Genomic DNA, 25,679 nt, shown 5'->3' with positions numbered 1-25,679 from the left:
CCAACACTCCTCCCAGGGTCTCGGGAACTTCTCCTTGCCAGAAGGAGCATGGTGGTGTGAGCACAGGAATCGTGGCAAGCTTTTGGAGTCGACTGTTTTTCCGGGCATGTGTTTGACATGCAGGTTTACTCTGTCCCCGGCAGCGAGGCAAGCCAGGCTGACCTAGGGTTTGAGGCAGGAGGCTACCGTAAGCCCAAAGGGCCCTCGGGCCTGCGGCCCTTGGCCAGGTTCAAATTGTTTTCCTGTCAAACATTCTTCTAAGTGGTATAGCACTGGTCTGTGCATTGCTGTACAGAGGTAACTCATGGTTGCTGTACAGAGGTAACTCATGGTTGCTGTACAGAGGTAACTCGTGGTTGCTGTGATGCTGAAGACTGTGACGGTGATGTTCCAATCGTGGTAATGGGCACCCATGGTGGACAGTGTTGACTGGAGCTTCCTGACTAAAACAAGCCTGGAAGCAGGAGCAGCATCCACTTCCGAAATGGCTTGCCTCCGGAAACTCTATATACAAACAGTGCTCAGGTCGTTCTTTCACAGGGTCGCTATGACTATGACTCGTCGACACCAAACAGCAACAACAACAACAACTGATACCAACATGTATGACATCTTTTTTTTTTATGTATGACATCTTGACCCTTCTTCTTGTTAGATGCCGTCCAGTCAAGTACAATGCATATGGACCCTATGAACAGCAGTTCTGAACCCTGTCCTATCCTGTGCCATCCTCACACTTCCTGGCACATTAGAGCCTATTGCTGCAGTCACCGTGTCAAGCCAGATGGTTGAGGGTCTTCCTCTCCTTTGCTGACCCTCTCCCTTTCCAAGCTTGATGTCCCTCTCTACGGAATAGCTTCATGTAGCAACATGCTCAAAGTACTATACTGACCCTTAAAAATATAGTAATTAGGTTGAACATATCTAAATCCCTCATATGTTTTTCAAATGATACATAGCTGTCACATTGACATGCTGAACAGTTTTAAGCTATGGTCCTTGCAAAGGGATTTTGTGCATTTGTTGAGTGATTAGATAAGGGGAGTCCTCTGAGTTCATGAAGTTCTGTGTAAAGTTGAAATTTTGATGATGATACCACTAGAGTGAAAACTCATTTGAGGTTTCTTGATTCTTGAAAGCTCCCCCAAAATATTGAGCAAAGTTAACCCAAGCCAACAGTTACCTCAACTATTGTTGTATTGTGTAGAGTAGAGTCGGAATTAACCCATAGCTGACCTTGACCTTCCTCAAAGAACTCTATGGGACAACAGATATTAATCTTGCCTTCTCCTGTACCATCTTCACCATCTTTTATGTGCTTGAGCCCATTGCTACAGTCATTATGACAACTCGTGTTGTTGACGGTCTTCCCCTCTTTCTCTGAATCTCCACCTTTGCCAGTATGATGCTGGGCTCTTCCTAATAAAGGGTCAAAATATGTGAAATGAACTTTCACCCTTCTAGCCTCTAAGGAGTACCCTGATTGCTCTTCCTCTAAGATGTATTTGTTTGTTTTGTTGTCAGTTCACGGACTAGTCAGTACTTTTCGCCAATGCCATAACTCAAAAGCATTGACGCTTCTGTATTCCTTATTCGTTGTCCAACTTTCATATGTATAGAAAGTCATTGAAAAGACCAGACTTATTCAGGGCCACCTTAGTCTTTAAATTGACATCATGCTTTTTAACCCTTTAGAGAGATCCTGGAGAACAATCCAACTTTTCTTTAACCAACATACCTTGAGTTCTTATAGACTACGCTGACCATGACACAGTGACCGTGGCAATGCACTTGAGTGGGTCTGAGATGGTGAGGATGGCACCAGATAGACAGTGCTCAGAGCTGTTGTTCACAGGGTTGCTGTGAGTCATACTTGATTTGAAGGCACCTAAAAAGTGCATTGCCATGGGAAAGTCTACTGTTAGGGACCTCTCCAAAGTACTGAAGAGCAATGGTGTCTCTCTGGAGACTAAGGTGCGTCTGATACAGGCCATGGTCTTTGCAATCACTTGTTATGCGTCAGAGAGTTGGACAATGACCAAGGAGGATAGAAGGAGAATTGATGCCTTTGAGCTGTGGTGCTGGAGAAGAGTATTGAGAATACCATGGACTGCTAGGAAAACAAACAGATTCAACCTGGAAAAGGTTAAACCAGGTACCTCCTTGGAGGCAAGGATTCTGAAGCTCCGTCTGTCATACTTTGGACTTGTTGTAAGGAGAGACCAGTCCTTGGAGAGGGACATCATTCTTGGGAGGGTGGAGGGACGGTGCAGGAGGGGAAGCCCCTCTATGAGGTGGATTGATTCAGTGACTGGGGTAATCGGGATGGGTGTGTCAGAGACAGTGCGATTGGCACAGGACAGAGCAGAGTTTAGGGCTGTTGTACATAAGGTTGCTGTGAGTCACAAGCGACTCGACGGCACATAACAACAACAACACCAACAACTATCGGTGTTGATTGTGTATCTAAGTAAAATCAGATCTTTGACAACTTTCTTCTTCCCTCCATTGTGCTGTCAGTATTTGTCCATTGGTGAGGATTTTTATCTTCTTGACATGGAGATGTAGTCCACATGTGAACTGCAGTGGTAATGGTGGTGGTGGGGGGGTGTCACAGAGTTGGAACTGACCCATAGCAGAACCTGTGGCAGGTGTTCAGAGGCAGTTAATTGCATGAGAAGAGGTTGCCCAGTCTTACATGGAGCCGCTGGTGGAGTTGGACCCCATGCCTTTGGAATTGCAGCACGACTGCTTGTCACTAGGTCACCAGAGCGTCCCTTATTTTATTTAGTCAGTGAACTTGTGTTTGTATGTAATAGTAATAATAATATACTGTAATTTTTGGTAGATAGCCTCCAAATTTCTTGACATGGACACGTGGGTATTTCTAGTACTTCATTCCTTTGCTAAGTCAACTCAAGTTATAGTCTGTCAGTACTTGGAGCCTTACTTTTCCAAAAGATTCAGTGCTTTTTAGACATCTTCTTTCAATATCATCACCTTTTTTTTTTTTTTTCAGTTTTAAGCGCTTTTTTTTTGAAAGTTTTAAGCTTATCCATAGGAGAAAGATGGCAATCTCTTCCTGCATGAAAACCCACTGGAGGGTCAGCTGTAAGCTGCTTACAGCCTCCAAAACCTATTGGAGAGCCAGCTGTGAGTAGAGCCAGTGTGAGTAGGGTCCTCTATGATTCAATAGCAATGAATTTGACTGTTTAGTGATATGAGTGAAAGTTCGCAGAGATGATTGGTATGCCTTTCAAGCGCTCACATGTAATGTGTTTTTTGATATCATAGATTCCAATTGTCCCATCCTCCCTGCCATTGAGTTCCAAGTAGGTGAGATGGAGCTTCAAAATCCTTGCCTCCAAAGAGCAGCTTGGTTTCATCCTCTCTAGGATAGATCTGTTTGTTCTCTTGGCAGTCCATGGTATGTTCAGTACTCTTCTCCAGCACCATAACTCAAAGGCATTTATTCTTCTTCTATCATCCGTATTCATTGTCCAGCTCTTTGATGCAAAGCAAGTCATTGCAAAGACTATGGCTTGGATCAGGCTCACCTTTGTCTCCAGACTAACATAATTGCTTTTTAGTACTCTGGAGAGATCCCTGACAGCCAATTTTCCCAGTGTAGTCCATCTTTTTATTTTCTCGCTGCTGATATCAAAAGTATTGATTGTGAAGCCAAGCAAGAAGCTGTTAACAGTCTTAAGCTCTTCTCTGTTCATCATGATACTGCCAAGTGGCCAAGTGTTGAGAACGCTGTTTTCTTGATGTTGAGCTTCAATCCGTATTGAAGGCCACAGTCCTTGACCTTCTGCAGCAGATGCCTCAAGTCCTCCTCAGTTTCAGCAAGCAGGGTTGTGTCACCTGCATAATGTAGGTTACTGATGAGTCTTCCTCCAGGCATGATGCCACACTCATCTTCATAAATCCCAGCCTCCCGGGTGCTCTGTTCTGCATATAGAGTGAGAGGGTATGGATGTAGGATCCATCCCTGGAGTCTGCTTTCCAGATTTTGAACCTTGCAGTGTTTCCTTGCTCCATTCTGACCACTGCTTCCTGGTCCAAGTATAGGTTTTGCATGAGCACAATCAAGTGTTCTGGGGTTCCCGTTCTTCTCAAGGTTAGCCACAATCTGTTGTGATCCACACAGTCAAATGCACAGGATAGTAGTGATTTTTAAAGTAATTTTTTTTAAAGTAGAGTAGGAGAGAGAGAGAGAGAGAGTGTGAGAGAGTGTGTGTGTGGGTGTGGGTGTGGGTGTATGTATGTATTCCAAAGGATAATCCTTGGGTTCTCCTTAAATGTTAACCATTTAGTAATACTAAAATTTTAAGGAATTTCATGACATTTAATTTGGAAGCTTTTTTTTTAAAATATTGTAGACAAAATTGGAAGATTGGCTGGCTATTTGTAACTAGGACGTGGTGATAACACTGAAAATGACATCTGTTTATTTTGCAGGAAAGTGCTTGCCTATCGTTAATGCCGGCACTTGACTCTGAAATGACACTCGTTAGATTTCTTGGTGGCATCATCTGTATCCAATTCAGTAATATCACACAATATCCTAACAGTCCACCTATTATATAAAAGTAAATTTCTAAAGCCCATTTTCTTTTTTGTTTTCTGCTGACTAATGTGTGTATAGTGATCCCATAATTCTATTTTAACTGAAAAATGTGAAATTGTAAGATGAACTGTTGTCAAGCCTCCCACTTACATTTTTCACCTTAAAATCGTCATTGGGGAAAAGAACTGTTTGCCTTGATGTAACGGCTCCCGGGTTTCCGGGAATGACTTGACCCTGAGACTGGCTGATGAATGTCTGGAAACGTCTTGGATGGAATGTGGTGCTTAGTTTCTCCTGGTGCCTTTTTGCACACAGGGGAGTAGATGAAGCCCAGGGTGACTACTGTGGCTAACTTTTGCTTTAAAATAAAGCCCTTCTGGCAAGACCACTAGCTGGGGGTGTAGCTTTGTCTACACTGACTGAAAGATTATGTCTGTAAAAGCTGCCCAGTCTCCTGAAGTGCTCCATGGGACTATGGTGAGCTACCGGACTTTTCTTTCTTTACGTAAATCTCAGTTTCCTGCATCGTGATGGACCTAGAATGTGGAGATCAATGTGCTGAGAATGGAGTCCCCAGTGGTACAAATCATGAGAGCATTTGTCTGCCCCTGGGAAGGGTGGAAGTTCAAGTCCACCCAGAGGTGCCTTGGAAGAAGGGTCTGGCTATCTGCTTCTGAAAATTGGTCAGTGAAAATCCACTGAAACACTGTTATGCACACGAGGTGCTTCAGAATAGGAATTAGGTAAATGGAGATGGATTTGATTTTTTTTAATTATTGGTTTGTACAGTGTCTAGAAAAATTAGTACTAGGATTCTTTGGATAATGTAAAATCCGTCTGAGAATACATTCTAGAACATTAGTTAGCAGAACAGAAAGTGATAGATGCCTACATTTCCAGCCTCTATTCTCTCCACGGTCACAGGGATCTCTTTCTCCATCACCTCCTGACCCTCTCTTATTTCCATAAGGATCTACTTGACTTGACCTCTCTGTTTTGAACTGTCATATTGTTTGCTTTTTTTTTAAAAAAAATTAGAGGTAGATTTAATTATCATTGTTTCTAATCATATAATTTTTTGCCACATCTGAACATTACCATTATGGGGGCCTCCTACTGGCCCACTGTTAAGGAGTTGCACTGATAACCCAAACGTAAGCTTTTCAAATCCACCAGCTGTTCAATGGGACAAAGATGGAAATTCTGCCCCCATGCGAGTCAGCTGTGTGTCGGTCTGACTCGATGGTACAGACCAACAAGAACCACTATTGTCAAGGTGATTTGAGACTATTCAAGGAGGGGGGGGAAATGTCCGCATAGTTTTGTTTTTGTGTCCTCTGCTTTCTTGGTGATTTTTGGGTTGCTTTGTTTTTTCAAGATGTCACATGTCTCAACTGAGAGCCCACCAACCTCTAGCCATTGGTTCCTTCCCTCTTCCCTGTTTATTTGTTCCCTGAACCAGTTCATTTGCTAGAGAACATTTGCTTAGCTGTGTGCATGTAGAGTTGTTAGGTTTTGTTTTCTTGTATTTTCTTAACTTGCTAGATTTGTTTAGAATTAAGTCTCCTCATTTCAAGTATGAAGACATTTACCCACTTCCTGTGATTGTGTGGAAGCCAAATTTTGTCTGGTTTGAAACACCAGAGAGGTAAATTTCCTAGATATGTTAAAACAGTCTATGTTAGAGGTTGTAGTGGCCATGGTAGAGTTAATCTAAAATCTATCTTTATGTAATAGATAAAGTATTGCACTCCAGAGGTAAAGGTGCTGGCAGGGGGAAGGATGCAGGCTGTTTATCAAGGGAACAATGTAGCCACATGTCAACATAAGATGGACAACCATATTGTGATTGAATTACTTACAGCATAATGCTCTCGGAAGACAAGACCGATGACTTGATTCATTAAAACGAAAAATTAGCCAGCAAAAGCAGATACTTTAACCATGTCTATCAAAGTGGTTTTGTCCACATACAGTCAAGCCAATCTGATGTCACTGGTTTGTTAGTTAACGAGATAGCCCATCTTAATTCACGTGTTGACTCTCACTATGTCCTTTGATGTCTTGTGTTGTTGGGATTGTAACTGATGCATGAGCGAGCCCTCTGTTCAAACTGTTTCTAATATACGATTTCCTTGTCCAGTGTTCTTTCAATAAGGGTACCTGGCCTTGGAGGCTATCTTGTCAGAATGATGCAAATCAAAGTGTGAATTCCATATTTATTTACCTATTTATAAAATTGTATTGTTCTGCAACATCCTAGCTCCACAGATGTTGTGACCCAAAAAAAAGAACAATGTGATGATGATTGTTCTGGCCAAATGGAACACTTAGTTGAGAAGAGCAATGGGAAGCGATGAGTAGTGTAACAAGAATAATAAAACACTGATATTTCCTTCATTAAGTGGATTTTTTTTTAAATTGAGTGGAACCTATTGTTTTAAGAATCTTAGTTTCTTCTGGTTCCCACACACAGAATCCCCCCTCCAAAAAAAAAAAAATAAATAAATGTACGTGAATAAACATGTATTTCTTTAAATATATTTTTTTTCCTATCTTGCTTAAGTTACATTTCTAATACCAGGAAAAGAATTGTTAAGAATTGCATGTCATTGTTAAAAAGCCCCTGAGAAACAGAAAACACTGTATTGGCTCCAGTGGGCCAGAGTCTGTCTTTCTAAAAGCCACATACTGAAACATGACACTCCCTTGGATTCCCCTCTGTCCTGAGCAAGGGACAGAAAATTGCCCACCTTCCAGCTACTCCATTTGGACTTGAGCAGTGTATTTGCTTTTGAACTCTAGAGCTTCAATCACCATCTCCTGGGTGCACACTTCCCTTGTGATGTGTGACTTCTTCCTAGCAGACGCCTGCTGGGAACTGTATTAATAAAACACAGTGAAAAAGAGAAAGAAGGTGTGAGCTCCCCTTTTCTGGGGCCCTTGTTAATCTTGGGGAGCCCAGCATCTTCTGTGGTGGCACAAAGGCAAAGCAGGAGTAAATGCTTATTCTCGTCCCACTCCACAAAGGAAATGCTTTTGCGATGTTATTGTTCAGCCACATTTCTCTGAAGAGAAGCACCAGCATATGTCTCTGTCCATCCTGAGGTTTTGACGCTTGATCCCCATTGCTCTCTAGCATCATTCTAAACAGAGCCCGGCTGTCTGGCTGGCTGGCTGGCTGTCTGGCCGCAGCCAGAAGGAGCTTGAATGGTACCTGTTATTGAAAGGGAGTCTGTATTTGCAGCAATACAGAGTCTGAATGCCAGTTTAGAAATGAGCCTGATTGCACGGTTCATTTTGTTCTCCTTTGTAGAGCCAGGCTGGGGCCCACTACAAAGGCACGAAACATGCCAAGAAGCTCAAAGCACTGGAAGCCGTGAAAAATAAGCAGAAATCGTTAACTGCCAAGGACGGCGCAAAGACCACCTTCACCTCCACCACTTCCAATGCCATCAATGCCAGCTCTGACAAAACAGGTTAAGCGATGATCTTTGTTGTTGTTGTCTCCATGGTCCTTATTGTTGGGGGGGTCCCCTCCCTTGTCTAACTCCAGGTCTGTATACTTCCATGCCTACCCATTGGCTCACGCTTGATCCATCTTTCTGTGTGAGGAGAACTGTCTTCCCCCCACCCCCGCCTCCCATTTTTCTCAATGCCTTTAAGAGATTATGACGATTAATTGTTATCTTGTTGATTTTGCATTTCAAGAGTCTTATGGCTGTTTGAGAAGAAAATAGGAAATATAAAGAATGGGGATCCCTGTCCCCTATGCCCTCATTGGGAAGTACACCTTTTCAGGGGGTTTACAGCATCATTTGTATGCTGTTTGCAGCACCTTAGCATGTAGTTGCGTGGTGGGTTTGATTTAACTGTGAGTACACAGCAAAGTACGCCCAAGGAATGGAGAAGGGTCCCCAGAAGGGCATTAGCACCGACAGCTATTATTCTCATAAATGGCAAACACTGCGTTGTTTTAAGTAGCGGCTGCATGACTGTGAGTTTGTTATGGCTGGGTAACCTTTCCTCTGCATACACAGGTAAGTGTTATTGATACCAATTATTCTTTTTAACAGAGTCTTCAGAGTGAAATAATAGCCTCTGAATGGCCCCTGGAGACAGGCCTTGCAAACAACCAACTTATTCATGCCCCAGGAAGCCGGTGGCTTTGTGGGGCTGGCATTTGAAAATCTAAGATTCCCGTTCTTGAGAGTTTACCCAGAAGAGAGCCCTGTGTGAGTCATAGATGTTCTGCTAATAAATCACCTTTAAGCACAAATGCCAGTACATGCCAGTTATTTTCCTGCCCAAATCAATAACAATGGTGAGAAAGCATTTCCTATTGTCATCAATGGGAAAGCTGGAGCCAGAAGAGAAACTTCTGCTATAACTTGATGAAGACAGAACGCTACACAGCGAGCCAGAGAGGCCAGGTTTCGATGACCTTATTCTGAATTGCACCAGCTCTTGGGCAAGTACATGCTCCTCCAAGCATCCGACTGGAGCTTGTTCCCTTGCCATTCAGATAAGCAGAGATGATGCGTCTCTCTCTGAATACCTTACTCAGCCCACATATCTCATTGTTTTCTTGGTCCATGTCGCCCTCTCTGAGAACATATGTGCACCTTTGTTCCCCAATACCTGGTTTGTTATGGTCTCGGTATGGATGAAAATATCTCTTCAATGAACTTTCCCTTACCTCTCTGTTACTGCATTTTCTCCATGTCTCTGATGGCCCAGTGGCAAGAAGCTGTGTTGCAATCCTGAAGGCATGCGGTTTGAGACCACCAGTTACTCTGTGGGAGAAGGATAGGCAATCTCCTCCCATGCGATTTACTGCCTCTGAAAACCTGCTGGAGGGTCGGCTATGGGTCGGTTCTGACTCTATGGTACTGAGCAAGAACAACAACAACATTCCACCACACATTAGAGGGAAAGAAGCAAAGGGTCATTTCTTTTGGTACCATTATTCCGTTTTATTAATTAGGATGCACTGACTGAGTTGGGAGGTGTACTGCCAATCCAAAGATGGGTGGTTCGAATATACCAGGTGCTCTGATGTGATGCTCAGCTTCTGAAAAACCACTGGAATTCTGGTCATTGTATGAGCTGGTTGCGATGAAATAGCAAGAAGTTTGAATTTTGCTGAACACTTTATAAGAGAAGCGTGTCTGCTGGTTTTTTATCCGGTCTTGCTTTTTTTTTTTTTTTTTAATTTGTACATGCTCATGCTTATTAACAACAAACAAAAAAACATAACAAAACAAAAAGCTCCTCATCAAAAAAAAACAAAAAAAACAAAAAGCTCCTCATCGATTGATTTCGCCTCCCCACTCCTAGCAACCATTAAGGAGCTTTGGTGGCCTCGTGGTGAGGAAGTTGTGCGGGCAACTCAGAAGTGCGCTGTTCGAATTTACCGACCCCTCCTTGGGTGAAAAATGGGCGATCTCCTCCAGTGGGATTCACTCTGCTGCAGACCTCGTGGTGGGTCTGCTACAGTCACATAAATTACCGCACAAGAAATGAGAGTGGTAATAGGAGAGGGGTTGCAGTGGTGAGAGGACAGTGATGGTGTGGCTTCAAGGCAAGAGGAAACTGATTCCAGGCTTTCCTGAACTAGAAGGAATAGAACACTGAGATGGAAACCCCTCAAGGCTTTACTGCAAACTCACACAATTTATGAAGGAAATTCTAGCAGATAAAAATGTCTCTAAAATGATTAAATCACATATAGAGTTTGTTTACTACTTTCTTGAGGGGACAGATATCTATATTCCCTTCAGGGCAAGCTCTTTCTTAGGACTTGGGGATGTTTTTATCATCGCTCCTGTCAGTCTACAGGCTTCTGGAGACCACCAGCTAGTCACCAGGGATCAACGACTGTCCGTGTTTGGTGAACCTAGTTCACCTGTCTCTGGGCAAGAAGACTTTAAGGCGTCATTGTCATTCTTGCCTCTCTCGAGCAGTGGGGGGTACACATTTTGCTATGCACACCAATATAAAGAATTTTTTAAAAAATAAAAAAGATTGAGCTGACAAAATTGATATCTATTGAGGGTAGTTTTGACATATGGTATAACGTGGATGAAACATGAAAATATCATGCTAAGTGAAATAAGCTGGACAGAGAAAGAAAATAGGACAGGAGTCCACATATACAAAACATGTATAATAGACAAATACTTAGAGCCAGTGAAACCATGAGACATTACTAGGGCCTGGAGTGAGGAGACAAAAGGGAATGGCTCCTTCCTGGGTACAGAATTTCTTGAGGCCAAAGAGCAATATTGGAAATAGATGGTTTGAATGACTGCATAACATTGGGAATATAATTAAGCTTATGCCATATATTTTTATCACAATCAAATAACTGACACAAAAAATAAGAAATCTTCTTCAAAGCAAATTGGGTAATAAGGAATTGGGTAATAATGAAATGAAATGACACATTCGGACTTGGTGGGCTACAACCTGTATGAGGCCACCTTCTGATGTATATTTCTTTATTGTTTGTTATTTTGGAGAGTCTTATTGATTACCGTGGTCTATCAGTCAGTTAACACTATAATAATCATAGCTTACACTGTGGTAATACACTGACAAGTCACCAAATTCTAGTGACATGTTCAACAAACTGTTTCCTATGTTCCATATCATCTGTGGCTTTTCTCCAGGTAAATTTAACTCGGGGACCCAGGCCAGTGAAGCAGCTTCTCTCACCATTCTCGTTCCCATGGCAGAGGGACAAGGAGAGTTATAAATCAAAAGGCTTTTACTGCTTTTTAGTGAAAGCAACCCATATAATTTCCCCCACATCTTATTGGCAAGTCACATGGCTGTACCTCATTATAACAGCAGGGAAGAATACTTCTCCCAGGTGAAATGTCTTAGGCTATGTTCACTAAAGAATCACTAATAAACATGACAATAAAGTTGTTTTTTTATTTCTTTATATTTCATTTCCATGAACATCTACAGAGATTTTGAAATTCCATTCATTCATTGTTGCACCCCTCTTCCTCTCTCACCTCTCTCTCTCCTCTGTCTCCTGCTCTCCCCTCTCTCCCTTTCTCTTCCCTTCACTCCCACCCTCCCTCCTTCCCTCTCTCTCCTCTTCCCTCTCTCTCCCTCTTTGTCTCATTTTCTTTTCTGTGTGTGAGTGAAAGAGAAAAGAAATTATTATCTTTAAAGAACACATCTCACACTAACACTATCACAGAGGCTAGCAAGTTCCAAAACCTTGGATAAAATACTAGAGATTTCTCGTAACTTCCATTCTTTCAGAGGTTGATGTACCCCAGATGGACAGGTCAGAGTGCCCATGCCATTGCATTAACCACCAAGCAAGATCGATTACCTCCACTCTTGCCTATTGACAAAAATATCCTTCCTTTAAAGTCTCTACCTTGCTTAGTGCATAGATCACATCACTTGTCCATTACAAGTTTCTGCGTAAGTAAAAGTGAAGTACTCTATGCACGAGGGAATGTGCAAAGACTACAGAATAAGCATACGGACATCGCGATTGAACCACAACCTCCCTTCCTAAACTTCTATATCACTGCTTCCCTTCAGTATTCTTCACTGGAGATACATCTCCAATTATCTTTCTTCCTTCCCGTATTGTCTGTTCTCTTTCTTAAAAGATCCTTTACTGTTCATCTCTCCTTTGCTCTTCTCAAGTAGTCTAATACGAACTCCTACCTTTCTGTCTTATCATAGTCTTTTTTTTACTATTTATATATTTTTTAATATTTACATTTTTTATTATTTTTATATGCCTTTGCCGCCTTCCCATTGCTACATGGCATGTCCTTCAGAGTTCATACTTAGCTCTTCTTTTTCCCCCCTTTGTTGTTAAGTGCGTTGACTCACCTATGACTCATAGTGACCCTGCATACAGCAGCTCTGAAGTTCATCCTGTCCTGAGCCACAGAATATATTTATATAGAAAAAGAAATAATTTTAAAATGGGAATCAATCAGCATTGCATTGTTTTTTTTTTAAATTGTGGCATAGATAAGCTTTAGACATTCTTAATTGCATTTTAATGATATGAGGGGGGGGGAAATCTAGGTTGTCATTAATCCCAGGAATTGAATCTTAGCTCTACAACTTTTAATAAAGGTCGTCGTGTCTAACCCCTAAATTGGTGTTTTTTGTTTTCTTTTTTTAAGATTCTCTAGTTGCAGAAAAAAAGAGAACACTTGACATTTCTAAAGGCCCTTCAGTAACTATCAATCATGAGTTAATTAGCCTACCTATTGAGTGTATAGATTTATCTTAGTCATCTAATTGGTAAATTTTGAGAACATTTCTCTCTGGCTCTCTTACATAATCCCTCCAGCAGTATCAGTGCAGTACAAACAGATTCATCAGCGAAGATTCACATGTGCACTTTTCACTCATGATTCAATCTTCTTTGTGTCTAATTTCTTTTGTTTTCTTCATAAATTACGATCTAGGAGTATTCTACTCATCTGACTCAGAAGTTCTAGGACTGAAATAATCTTGACATTATTATTATTAAGAAAGTCACCGAGGGGCCAAAAAAGGAGGCATTTATTTATCTGGATTAAAGATTGACGCTGACTGTTTACTGGAGTTCATATTGCTTGTCGAGGTACTTTGATATAGAGGCTATAGATGACAGAAAAGTGATTGAATCTGGCCAATGAATGACTTAAATACGTGCTTCAGGAAGCAAGGACTCATGGGAGTTAGTGAATTGGTGGTGGTGGTGTGTGCCATTGAGTCTGAGCCAACCCCTACCTGACCCTCCCGTGGATTTTCAGAGGCAGTTAATCACATGGGTGGAGATTACTCATCCTTTACACATGTGTTTTTGGGATTGCAAGCACAGCTCCTTGCCACAAGCCAGCAGAGCTCCTAGCTTATTGTAAGACCTCTAAAATGTGTTGTTGTTTTTCCCCCTTTCCTGCCTGTTGCTCTCCTCAGCCGGCTGTTTGCACAAGGTCCAATATGACTCACAGCCACAGACAACATCCCTCCTTCCATTAAGGTAGAAACCAAAGACAGAAAATGATATATTGGATGTAAGGGTGGCAGAAGAATAGTTTAAGGGGGAAAAATCCCCCACATGTCATTTGTTGTTGTTGATTGTCTTCAAGTCAAACATGACTCATAGCAACCCAGTGAACAAAATGCCTGAAGTCCCTCTACAACTATTGGCATTTATTAAAGTTCACAGAGTTTCCAGAGGCATGTTATTTAGAAAGTAGATGCCACTCCTGCTTCCAAACCTGTCATAGTATGTTATTGTTGTCATGGGCCGTTGATTCACCTGTGATGCATAGCGATCCTATGTACAGCAGCTCTGAACCCTTCCCTGTCCTGAGCCAGTCTCACTAATGCTGACACACCAACCCCAAATGTCCCAGTCACTGTATCAATCCATCACATCCAGGGTCTCCCTCTCCTGCACTGTCCATTCACTCTTCCAAGCATGATGTCCTTCTCCATGGACTGAGCTTTCCTGGCCACATGCCCAGAGTAAGTGAGGTGGAGTTTCAGAATCCTACCCACCAAGGAAATACTTGGTTTTATCCTCTCCAAAACAGACCTATTTGTTTTCTTGGCAGTCTGTAGTATATTCAAGACTCTTCTTCAGCACCACTTGAAGGCATCTACTCTTCTTCTGTCATCCTTTGTCATCTTCCAATTCTCTGAAGCATGACAAGTAACTGTCATGGTCTGCATTAATAAGCAAGCCTTTTGCTGTGGAAGACAAAAAATAATTACCACCTTTGTATATTTCCACACACAAAAAAAGATAAAAGTTTGCTTTTTTGTCCTTGGCTAAAAATAAAATACTATAAAATAAGATAAAATAAATCTGTTTCATAGAAAAAATGTCCCAAAATGTGAATATTGTAGAAAATTTTGTTCCAGAATTCTTAACTTCACAAAACCATGGATCTCTTCTATCTGTACAATAGTATGTGTTTGGCCGTGAGTGTAGCAATAGATAGTAACTCTATGCATAAAATGCTACCCTGCACTTTGCTCTCCTCCCAGTCATGATGTCACTCTCCAGGGCTTGGTCCCTACCGATGTCACATCCATAGTACATAATTTAAAGTCTGACCATCTCTCTCCTGGGGAGCATTCAAACTATGCTTTTTCCAAGACAGATTCACCCCAACCCCATTCTGCTGGTCCATTCTGTATTGAATATTGTTTGCCAAAACCATAATTCGAAGGCCTCAATTCTTTATCTTTCTTATCCCACATGTCAATGCATAGGAAGTAATAGCAAGAAAGGCTTGAATCCAGTACATCTAACTCTTCAAAGTGATACTTTTTTTTTGGTCTTTTGAATACTGTAGCCTCATCCTTTCCAGGATGTTTCCCATTTGAAACGGTTTGATTTCTTGGTTTTTGCTTCCGTGGACATTGACTGTGGACCAAATAAAATTAAACCCCTGAAAATGTCAGTATTTTCCTAAATTTGATAAAATTTTGTTTCAATATTCTAATTGCAAAGATCTTTGATTTGTTTATGCTGAGGTATAAACCATCATGCAGACTGTATTAGTTCATCTTCATCGGTTAATGCTTTTAGTCTCGTCATTTTCAGTAAGTGGTTTTATGATCTACGTACCACAGGCTGTTGACAATTCTTCCTCTGATCCTGCTGCTGCATTCTTATTCCAGTTTCTCAGATTATTTGCCCAGCATACAGATTGAACAGATAGGAAAATATACAACCCTGAGGTAAACTTTTCCTAATGTAAAACCTTTGTAGTAATTCCTTATTTTGTTGAACTAGCTGCTGCTTGTTCTATGTCCAGATCCCATATTAGTAATTGAGTTCTGAGATTCCCATTCACTTCAGTGTTTTCCATAACTTTTTATGATATACACAATTGAATATCAGTATATTTCCAGTATTCTCTGCTTTTTGCCAAAATCTGTCTGACTTAAGCAAAGATACTCCTCATTCCATTTCTTTTTTTTTTAATTTTGCTAAAATTTCTTGCCATTACCTATTAATGTACTATTCCAGCCACTTTTTTTTATTACCTTCAGCAAAATTCAGCATGTATGTGATTTTATTGATCTTATTTGATGTTTTTCTTATTGTGCTGCATCACTTTTCTTTGAAATGGGTACAAATATGGATCTCTCCCATTGGTTGACCAGGTTGCTGTCTTTCAGTATTCTGGGTACTGACAAGTGTGTGTGTCCATTCTTAGAATAGCTCAGTTGGTATTTTGTCAGTTCCTGGAACAATTTTATGTCAACACTTTCAATGTAACTTGGAATTCTTCCTCAATACCATAAATTTTTGCTCATATGCTGGCTCCTAAATTGAAAACAGTCAATAATTTTGAATGCGTTTCTATTCCTTTTACCCCCTCTCTGTTTGAAGCTTTCTAGTTCTAATTTTTTTGCCCATAAAATTCTTAGTTAAAACTTTAATCTTGACTTTACCCTCCCCCCCTTCATTTTGTTAAGAAAAGTCAAGCACAGTCCTCCATTTTTATTTTCTAATTCTAGGTCTTTGCACATTTTGTTTTTTAAAATTTTTTTAAATTGGTTTCAATAAAATAATACACTTAAATTTTGTTTCAAAGAATGTTTTGCTTTAATATTTTACTTTCTCTTCTCAAACTGTTCTTTGAAGTGGTCTTTTCTCCTTACTCTCCTTTCCATTCACTTTAGTCACATTACATTTAAGAGGACTTAAAGCACAGAGAAATGTATACCTGTGCTTTGTTGACTATACAAAGGCATTTGACTGTGTAGATTGGAAAAAAAAATGTGACTAGACCCTCTATGAGGTGGATTGATTCAGTGACTGGGGTAATCGGAATGGGTCTGTCAGAGACAGTGAGATTCGCACAGGATACAGCAGGGGGTAGGTCTATTGTACATAGAGTCGCTATGAGTCACAAGTGACTCGACTGCATATAACAACAGCAACAGCCTTGAGAAGATTGAGAATTCCAGAGTACCTGATTGTTCTCATTGGAAACCAAAGAAGAGCTGAAGCATTTGCTGCAGAAGGTCAAGGACTGCATTCTTCAACATAGACTGAAGCACAACATCAGGAAAACAACGATTCTCACAAATGGGCCAATTGTAAACACTATGATGGCTGGAGAAGAGATTGAGATTGTTAACAATTTCAACTTACATGGTTCTACTATTAACACCCATGGCACCGGCAGTCAGGAAATCAAAATATGAATTGCCTTGGGAAAATATGTTGTCAGGGACCTCTCCAGAGTGCTAAAGAGCAATGATAGCAGTTTAGAGACTGAAGTGTGCCTGACCATGGTCTTCACAATTACTTGCTATACATCAGAAAGGTACACAGTGACTAAGGATGATAGACGAAGTGATGCCTTTGAGTTGTGGTGCTAGAGAAGAGTATTCAACTTACTATGAGCGGTCAAAAGAACAAACAGATCTGTCATGGAGAGAGTACAGTCAAATTGCTCCCTGGGGACAAAGATTTTGAAATTCTGTCTGACATTCCTTTAGGCTAGGAGAGCTCTGTCCTAGGAGAAGGTCATCATGATTGGAAGGATGGAGGGACAGCACAAGAGAGGAAGATTCAAGATGAGATGGATGGACACAGTGATTGAGATAACGGTGATAGATTTGTCAGATGCAGTGTGACTGGATTAAGATAGGACGGGGTTCAGAATAATTGTACGTAGAGTCACTATGAGTCACAGTTAACTTGATCACACGTAACAACAGTAAAATAACTTACAGACTTTAGTCATGTTTTTCCTAGGAGCTATTCCTTGGGAATTTGGAATGATGCTTAGAAGGTCAGCAAAAGAGAGAGACCTTCAACCAGGTGGATTGGCAAAATGACTGCAGCCATGTATCCAAGTATGTCAGATAGTGAGGATGGCACAAGATAGGATATGGTTCAGATCTGTTATTTTTAGGGTCACTATGTCACTATGAGTTGTTCTACATCAGAGAGTTGGACAATGACTAGGGAGGATAGAAGGAGAATTGATGCCTTTGAGCTGTGGTGCTGGAGAAGAGTGTTGAGAATACCACGGACTGCTAGGAAAACTAACAGATTCTTCCTGGAAAGGGTTAAACCGGGTAGCTCCTTGGAGGCAAGGATTCTGAGGCTCCGTCTAACATACTTTGGACATGTTGTGAGGAGAGACCGGTCTTTGGAGAGGGACATCATGCTTGGAAGGGTGGAGGGATGGTGCAGGAGGGGAAGGCCCTCTATGAGGTGGACTGATTCAGTGACTGGGGTAATCGGGATGGGAGTGTCAGAGACAGTGCGATTGGCACAGGACAGAGCGGAGTTTAGGGCTGTTGTACATAGGGTCGCTATGAGTCGCAAGCGACTCGACGACACATAACAACGACAATGGGTCATATTTGACTAATTGACACCTAACAACAGCAACACAGCATACAGAGCACAGTTCTGGTGGCTCAGTGGTAAAGTCTCGTAGCACACTGCCAATCCAAAGGCAAGTGGTTAACACGCACAAGAGAAAGATGGGCAATCACCTTCTGTGTGAGATTTACTGCCTCTGAAAACCCACTGGAGGGTCAGCTATGAGTACTGCCTCAACAGTATACAACAACAACAACAACAACATATACTTACATATTCAATGATACAGGACACTCTGATGGCCTAGTGGCAAGAAACTGCACTGCAATCCTAAAGGCACGTGGTTCGAGGCCACCAGCTGCTCTACTGGAGAAGGATGGGCAGTCTCTCTTCGTGTGATGAACTATTTCTGAAAACCCAATGGAGGGTTAGCTATGGGTCTGTTCTGACTCTACAATACATTCAACTATAAGCCGTGTTACCGCTTTTAAATTGTTTTTCATTATCTGATCACTTAAAATATTTATTGGGGGGAGGGTGGTAAGTGCTGGTGAGTGCCTTCAAGTCTTAGATGACTTATAGCTACCCTATAAATGAAAGACCTGAACACTTGTATCACTTTCATAATTTCTCCAAGTTCATAGAGTTTCCAGGGGCAAGCTATTTCAGAAGTGTATGCCACTCCTGCTTCCAAGCTTGTTTTAATCAGGAAGCTCCACCAAACACTGTCCACCATGGGTAACCATTATCGTATTTGGCACATCAGTGTCACAGTGTTTAGCATCACAGCAACCCTAAGTTACCTCTGTACAGCGAAAGGACAGACCAATGCTATACCACTTAGAAGAATGTTTGACCAAAAACAATTAAAACAGGCCTGAAGGCTGCAGATTAAAATCACCCACCTTTGGCTCGGTAGCATAACTTTCTATCCACTAGGCCAACAGACCTCTCCCTGTGTTGTTAATTGGTTTACATACAATAATTAATTTACATTATTTCATGTACATTGTATTTTATATGATCTTTCATTTACATTGTTTCATACAATATTTGTATGCATTGCAGTTTATATAATTAATTATTCATCTCTGCGTATATTATCACATCGTCTTGAGTGCCCATTGAATCTTTCTTCTTCACTTCCCATCCACCCGCTAATCTCTGCTCTCCCAGGGGTTTCCACCCCTCCCCTTTTCCCTCCGTCTTCTGTTCTGCCTTTTCCCTTTTAGACATTTGTACGTATCTAACGAGTAATATACAATAATATTCTTTTGCAGTATTTGTCTTTATGAGACTGAGGCAGTTCACTCAGCATAATGCTATTAAGGCTTTCCCGTATTATATAGCATTTTATGAAATCGTTTGTCGATATTGCTGCATACTATTTCATCATATGAATATTCCACAATGTCTCAATCCGTTGGTGTGTTGATAGGAATTTGGACTTTTTCCATTTTCTTGCTATTGTAAATAATGCTGCTATGAATGTCAGTGTACATATCTCTGCTTGTGACCCAGTTTTAATTACTTTGGAGTATATTCCTAGTAGTGGAATCATTGAATTTTACGAGGTTTCTGTGTTCATTTTTTTCCGGTAATGCCAACTGCCTTCCAAAGTGGTTGTACCATTTTACAGTCCCACCAGGAATGCATGAGAGGTCCAATCTCTCCACCGTCTTTGCAACATGTATTGCTTTCTGTCCTATTAAACTTTGCTACTGCTACTGTGGTGATATGATATATCATTGTCATTTAGATTTGCATGTCTCTGATTGCCAGTGATTTTGAGCATTTCTTCAATATGTTAATTTGCCATCTACATGTCTTCCTTTGTTAAAAGTCTTTTCATATCTTTTACCCAATTTGTTTTGGGGATCTTTTTTCAGTCTTCTGGAGGCCTTGTACTCTGTAAACTTTAGTTACAAAGCCCTTGTGTGAGATGTCACTGCCATCTGTTTCCCCATAGTCTGAAAGTTTTCTTTGCATCCTATTGGAAAATGCTAATACTCTCTCCCTGATCTTTATAAGCATACCAGGTTTCATAATCAGCTTTGCACACCTTAAGAAATGTACCATGTGCTTTTTAGTAAGATGTGTCTATAATTCTATTTACGTTTAAGAGGCTACCCACAGTCTTTTGAAAAGGGGTGGATACTGCCACCATCCCTCAGAGGTCTAGTATAGAGGTTTATGCATTCCCTTGATGTGATTGAAATTGTGCTGTTTCCTAGGGATCGTTCTCTTCTCCATTTCCTATACAAAGCCTCCTCGGGACAATAGCTTGAGAAAGAACCTCTCTGTGGGCATCTAGCGTGGTCCTTGAGGCCCCATTGTGAAGCTTTGGATTCCGAAAGTGCTTTTTTGCTTTCTTAGTGCTAACGTAAGACATACTTGAGATTGGTTAAAGAGAGAGACTTGATTAAGTGTTCCCTTCTCGTGTTGTGTGATTAGTGCCAGCAGAGGGAACAGGTAGCGGATCTGTTGAGAGACAGAGAAAGGAAAGTTGGAAGAAGAGAAAGAAATACAGAGCATTTGTTACAGAACTGTCGGTTCAAGATCTTTGTATGAGAATCAGTAGTGACAAATTGTTCATTAGGGAAGGTAGAAGGAACAGACCTTTTCTGTCCTGTTTTGTTGTTGTTGTTGTTTGTTTTTGTTCATGAAGGTGACTGGTGGTTAGGTGGTTCTCTCGTAGTGTAAGCACAACAGACAATGTGAGGCCGGAATGGAATCAGAGGATCTGCAACATTGGCTTCTGCCATACACGGTGGCTGTGAGCTGGAGTGGACGCCTCTCCTCCTAACAGCAACGTTGGGCTGATGAAGGTTTTAACTGGTCGCCTCATTGACACCACGTTAATTCCAACCCCTAACAATCTCGGAGAATAGAGCAGAGCTGCCTACTGAGCTTCCAAGTCCACAGTCTGCCCTGACGTAGGAAACACATAGATAATCACATGCAGGTATGTTCCTGCTTCTCCTGGGGTTGTATGTCAACACTGCTGTAGCAACTGTTGCAATCATTTGTCTACCTGTTTGACAACCCTTAGGAAATTGCATGTTTGTGGCAGGAGCAAACACCTTATGAAGTTGTAACACAAAGACTAACATTGTTTGACATTAAGAATATCAATGTAATAATATTGCATTAGTTTTCTTATCAGATAATTATAAGGCTTCTTTTAATAATTAAAACTAATACACTCTAAAATATACAATAGCAATTTGAATAGCTATAGTCAATGTTGTTATTGTTATGTGCCATCAAGTCACATGTAACTCGTAGCGACTTTATATTCAACAGCTCTGAGGCCTGCCCTATCCTGAGCCTGTCTCTCTGATTCCAACCTACCCACCCATGTTACCATAGTTATTGTGTTAATCCATCTCATCCGAGGGTCTTACCCTCCTGTACTGTCCCTCCACCGTTGTGAGCATGAGGACGTCCTCCAAGGAATGGTCCTTCCGGGCCACATACCCAAAGTGTGTGATTCAGAATTTCAAAAGCTTGATTTTACCCTCTCCAAGACAGACCTGTTTGTTCTCTTGGCAGTCCAATGTACAATACTTTTATCAAGCACCACAACTCAAAGGTATTGATCCTTCTTCTGTCAGCTTTAGTTATTGTCCAGCTCTCTGATTCATAACAAGTAATTATGTAGACTATAGCCTGGATCAGGTGCACCTTAGTCTCTAGAATGGCATCATTGCTCCTCAATACTCTATAGGAGTCTCTGTCAGCAGATTTCTCAGTGCAATAAGCCTTTTGATTTCCTGACTGCTGGTGCCAGGAGTGTTGATTGTGGAGCCAAGAAAGCTAAAGCTGTGGATAATTTAATCTCTTCTCATGATGCTGCCAATTGGCCCATGGTGAAAATTTTTGTCTTCTTGATACTGAGCTTCAATCCTTATTGAAGACTGAAGTCCTTGACTTCCCGTGACAAGCAGTTCAAGTCCTCAGTTCAGGTGGTTGACTAGTGTTCCTCCAATCCTGATGTCAAATTCCTCCTGATAAAGGCCCACCCCCCAAAAGTCTGTTCCTCAAATAGATTGAAAAAGTATGGAGACAGGACGCATCCCTGAAATACTCTTTTCCTGATTTTGAACCATGCAGTATTTCCTTGCTCTGTTCTGTGGACTGTTTCCTGGTCTGAATATAGTCAATAGGTTTAATTTATTTAAGTATAATACCTTTAACCACTTGGTGGTACAAACCAAAGATACTAACTGAAGGAACTTAGAGTTTGAATTTGTAACCAAGGGGTTGAACATTTCCCAGAGACAGCATAACATTAAGTTGCTATTTTAATTATCATAATTGCTTTCAGATTCATCATTAAATTACTGTGCTACTTCAGGTTCTAATGAGAGTTAAGAACATTTTTTAAAAGCTCTATTGAGTCAGATTGACAATTTATCCAACTTTGAGTTGTGACATTGGTTTCAGGTTAAATTTGGGGACAGAAAGCATATTTGACCCCATAGGGTAGAGGTCTGTGCCCCTTGGCCAGCACCCAACCCAGCCTTCTAGTGTTTGTTGATTTTGTTAGAACTGGCTGGCTGTGTGTATTGGGATGTTTTGCCAACTTTCAGTGCCATGTGATTGTTCATATCAATCACACTCACACAAAACGTTGATGCCTGGCCATCTCCAAGGTCAAGGTCAGGATGCATTATGTGTGCAGCAGGAATGATTTTGACCCATCGGGGACCTTATTTTATATTTTGGCCAGCGTTCTATTTCCCTTCCTCCTCTATGGAATCAAATAAACCTGGGCAGGGGAGGGAGATAATGATGCTTTTATTTTATGCTGCCTTTAAAAGAGGCGAGTTTATGGAATAGAAAATAAACTTTCCCACCTTTCTCTGAGTTGTCAGAGACAGAAGCATTTGCCTCGTGACCTGTAGAGAATATCTTCCCCCATTACTCACTCTCTCATTCATTTCTCCCCAGTCATTTCCAAGTGGTTTTGCAACAATAGCTACTGCAGCAATGAAAACAAAAATGCGGAGTAGAAATTCTACCCTCAAGGTATCTTCAGTCAGGCTGTAAAAAAAACCAAGACATAAATACAAAATACAACCTAGGGCAGGAAATGATGTGTCCGAAAGAGAATAACAAGTATATTGACATGAAGATTTCTAGCAATTATACTGACTCTTTCACATAAGGGGGGAATAAGTGGGGGAGAGACATATTTTTAACTAGCATCTACATGTTAATGTTAAGGATTTGTAATCCTAGAATAATACCTTTGATGAAATAATTTATGTATCCACCATTTAGTTAATGAACAAGGATGACAGAAGAGTTGATGCTCTAGAATTGTGGTGCTGAAGAAAAGTACTGAATATCCCATGGACTGTCAAAAGAACGACAGATATGTCTTGGGAAAGGGATGGCCAGAGTACTTCTCAGAGGCAAGGATGACAAAGCTTTGTCTCTCATCCTTTGGACGTGTAGCTAGGCAAGGCTATTCCTTGGAAAGGGGCATCATGCTTGGGAAGAGGGAGGGTCAGCTAAGGAGAGGAGAAGCCCTCCAGTGAAGTGGACTGACACTGTGACTTCAGCTGGGGATCTTGTTTCTCACGGTTGGAGAAAGTGGCACATCACGGGGCAGCTTTCTTGTTAGCTACTCAGAGTTGTAAGGAGTCGTACGCCAGTGGATGACCTCTAACAACCACCACCATGCTTTTGAGACAGACTCTGTCCTCAAGTGACATGCCTTTATTAGAGATGAAAGGGCCAAAAGCTATCAGCAAGATGTTTAGAAGTTCAGTGTTAAAGCCTATGAAATGGATGAGACATCTAATTTATAAGTGGACATTCTTCTCACTTTGCAAGTAAGAGGGAGCTCTGGTAACCTAGTGGCAAGACGCTGCACCGCAAACTTAGAGGTACACGGTTCCAACCCACCAGAAGCTCTCCTGGAGAAGGAGGGACAATCTCCTCCTGTGCCAGTCAGATATGATTTGACGATCTACACACAAAAAAAGAATAAAAAATAAAAATAAAAAAAATTACAAGTTAAAAAAAAACCCAACCGGCTCTTAAGTGACTCACCCAAGATTTTAAAACTGGTTGATTTTAAACTTGAAAAGTGTCTCTGTTTGGTGTTAATGGTTTATACCTCTCATATTATTACCAAAATGTTGGTGTTTTGAATCCATGTAATGGTACTGCGGTGAGGAAGGTGGGGAGACAGTTAATCCCTGCTATCTGCTTCTGTGTAAGTAACAGCCGAGAAATCTCCATGGAGCAGTTGTTCTACTCTGTAACAGCTGAAGAGTTCTTCAAAGTCACAAACAAAGGACAAAATTCAACAATAAAATAACATAAGAAGGAGAGAGAGAGTTTGAACAGAGTTCCAGTTCCCTTTGCAATTGTTAGGCAGCAAACATTTCATTTCCAGTGATCCTTGTCCACGCTAGCCTTGATCATGGTTGTGAGGTGAGACTTCCATGTCTGTTAGAGTGCAAGTTCATTCCTCATATTTAGAAAACATCTCTCAACACCCCAGAGGCTGTTGCTATCAGTACTCGCTTCTGTGTATCACACCTTGGACCTGTTAGGAGAGTCCAGCACGGTCTGCCTGTGATTTATGTTCCTTACAGCTTGCTTGTGGTGTCCATCCACTTGAAAACTGATGTGAGAAGTTAAGATTAAAAGCCAAATGAGTTTTTGGTCTACATCTTGTGAACAGAAGTCATTCTGTTATCTTCATCACTCCCCCCCTCCCCAAAAAATAGCTTTCTATGTTACTGTAAAGTTGTATCTTCTCTAAAAATTTATAGCAGTTATTTTAGGAGTTTTCCTTATAGTAATTTTAACTTTGTGATGTTGTATGGTTTCTACTTATGATCTTTGATTTTCTACTTGATTTTTTTTTATGCTGAGCCAAGAATTTGAGAAGCAAGAATATATGAGGAAGAATGTGGCATCAAGATTGGAGGAAGACTCATCAATAACCTGCTTTATGCTGATGACACAACTTACTCGCCAAAAGTGAGAACAACTAGAGGCCCTTGTTGTAGAAGTCAAGGATTCCAGCCTTTGGTGTGGATTACATCTGACCATCAAGAAAACAAAGATCCTCACCACAGGACCAACAGTCAACATCATGAGAGATGAAGATAAGAATGAAACTGTCTGTCAGTGGTTTCATCTCCCTTGGATAAACCATCATCATCCTTGGTACCAGCAGTCAGGAAATCAGATGACATAGTACACTGGGCAAGTCTGCTGTCAGGGATCTCTCCAGAATGCTACAGAACAATGATGTCAGTTTGAAGACCAAGATGCATCTAATTCCGCCCATGGTCTTCTCAGTCACTTGCTAAAAATATCACTTCAAAAAGCTGGGCAATGAGTAAAGATGACAGAAGAATTGATGCCCTTGAGTCTTGGTGCTGGAGAGGAAAACTGAATATCCCATGGGATGCCAAAAGAATAAACAAATAAGTCTTGGCGAGGGTGCAGCTGGAGTGCTTCTTGGAGGCAAAGGTGACAAAGCTTTGTCTTTCATACTTTAGACATGCAGCTAGGGAAGGCTATTCTTTGGAGAGGGCTACTGGGCAAGGTCACCTCGGATAACAGCAAAAGGAGGCGTCTTCCAGGTGAGAACCAGCAAAACCCGGCCAGAGAGGGAGGGCAGGAGGCGTCACTGGGCAAGGTCACCTCGGATAACAGCAAAAGGAGCCGTCTTCCAGGTAACCAGGAAAAACCGGCAGAAAGGAAAACATAATCTATACA

General features: G+C 41.2%; 1 protein-coding gene across 1 annotated transcript in view; it reads left to right on the top strand.

Moving 5' to 3' along the window:
* Positions 1-25,679, top strand: part of ZNF385D (zinc finger protein 385D) — a 343,402-nt gene that overhangs the window by 203,037 nt on the left and 114,686 nt on the right. The window contains exon 4 of the mRNA XM_006883410.1: positions 7,890-8,052. Coding sequence (XP_006883472.1) covers positions 7,890-8,052 — 163 coding nt within the window. The remainder of the gene's footprint in view (positions 1-7,889; positions 8,053-25,679) is intronic.

The sequence above is a fragment of the Elephantulus edwardii genome, unplaced genomic scaffold (genome assembly GCF_000299155.1).
Source record: "Elephantulus edwardii isolate Elephantulus edwardi_28Jun2011 unplaced genomic scaffold, EleEdw1.0 scaffold00027, whole genome shotgun sequence".
Classification (NCBI taxonomy): domain Eukaryota; kingdom Metazoa; phylum Chordata; class Mammalia; order Macroscelidea; family Macroscelididae; genus Elephantulus; species Elephantulus edwardii.
The sequence above is the reverse complement of the archived record's forward strand: the minus strand, read 5'-3'. Positions and strand labels throughout refer to the sequence as shown.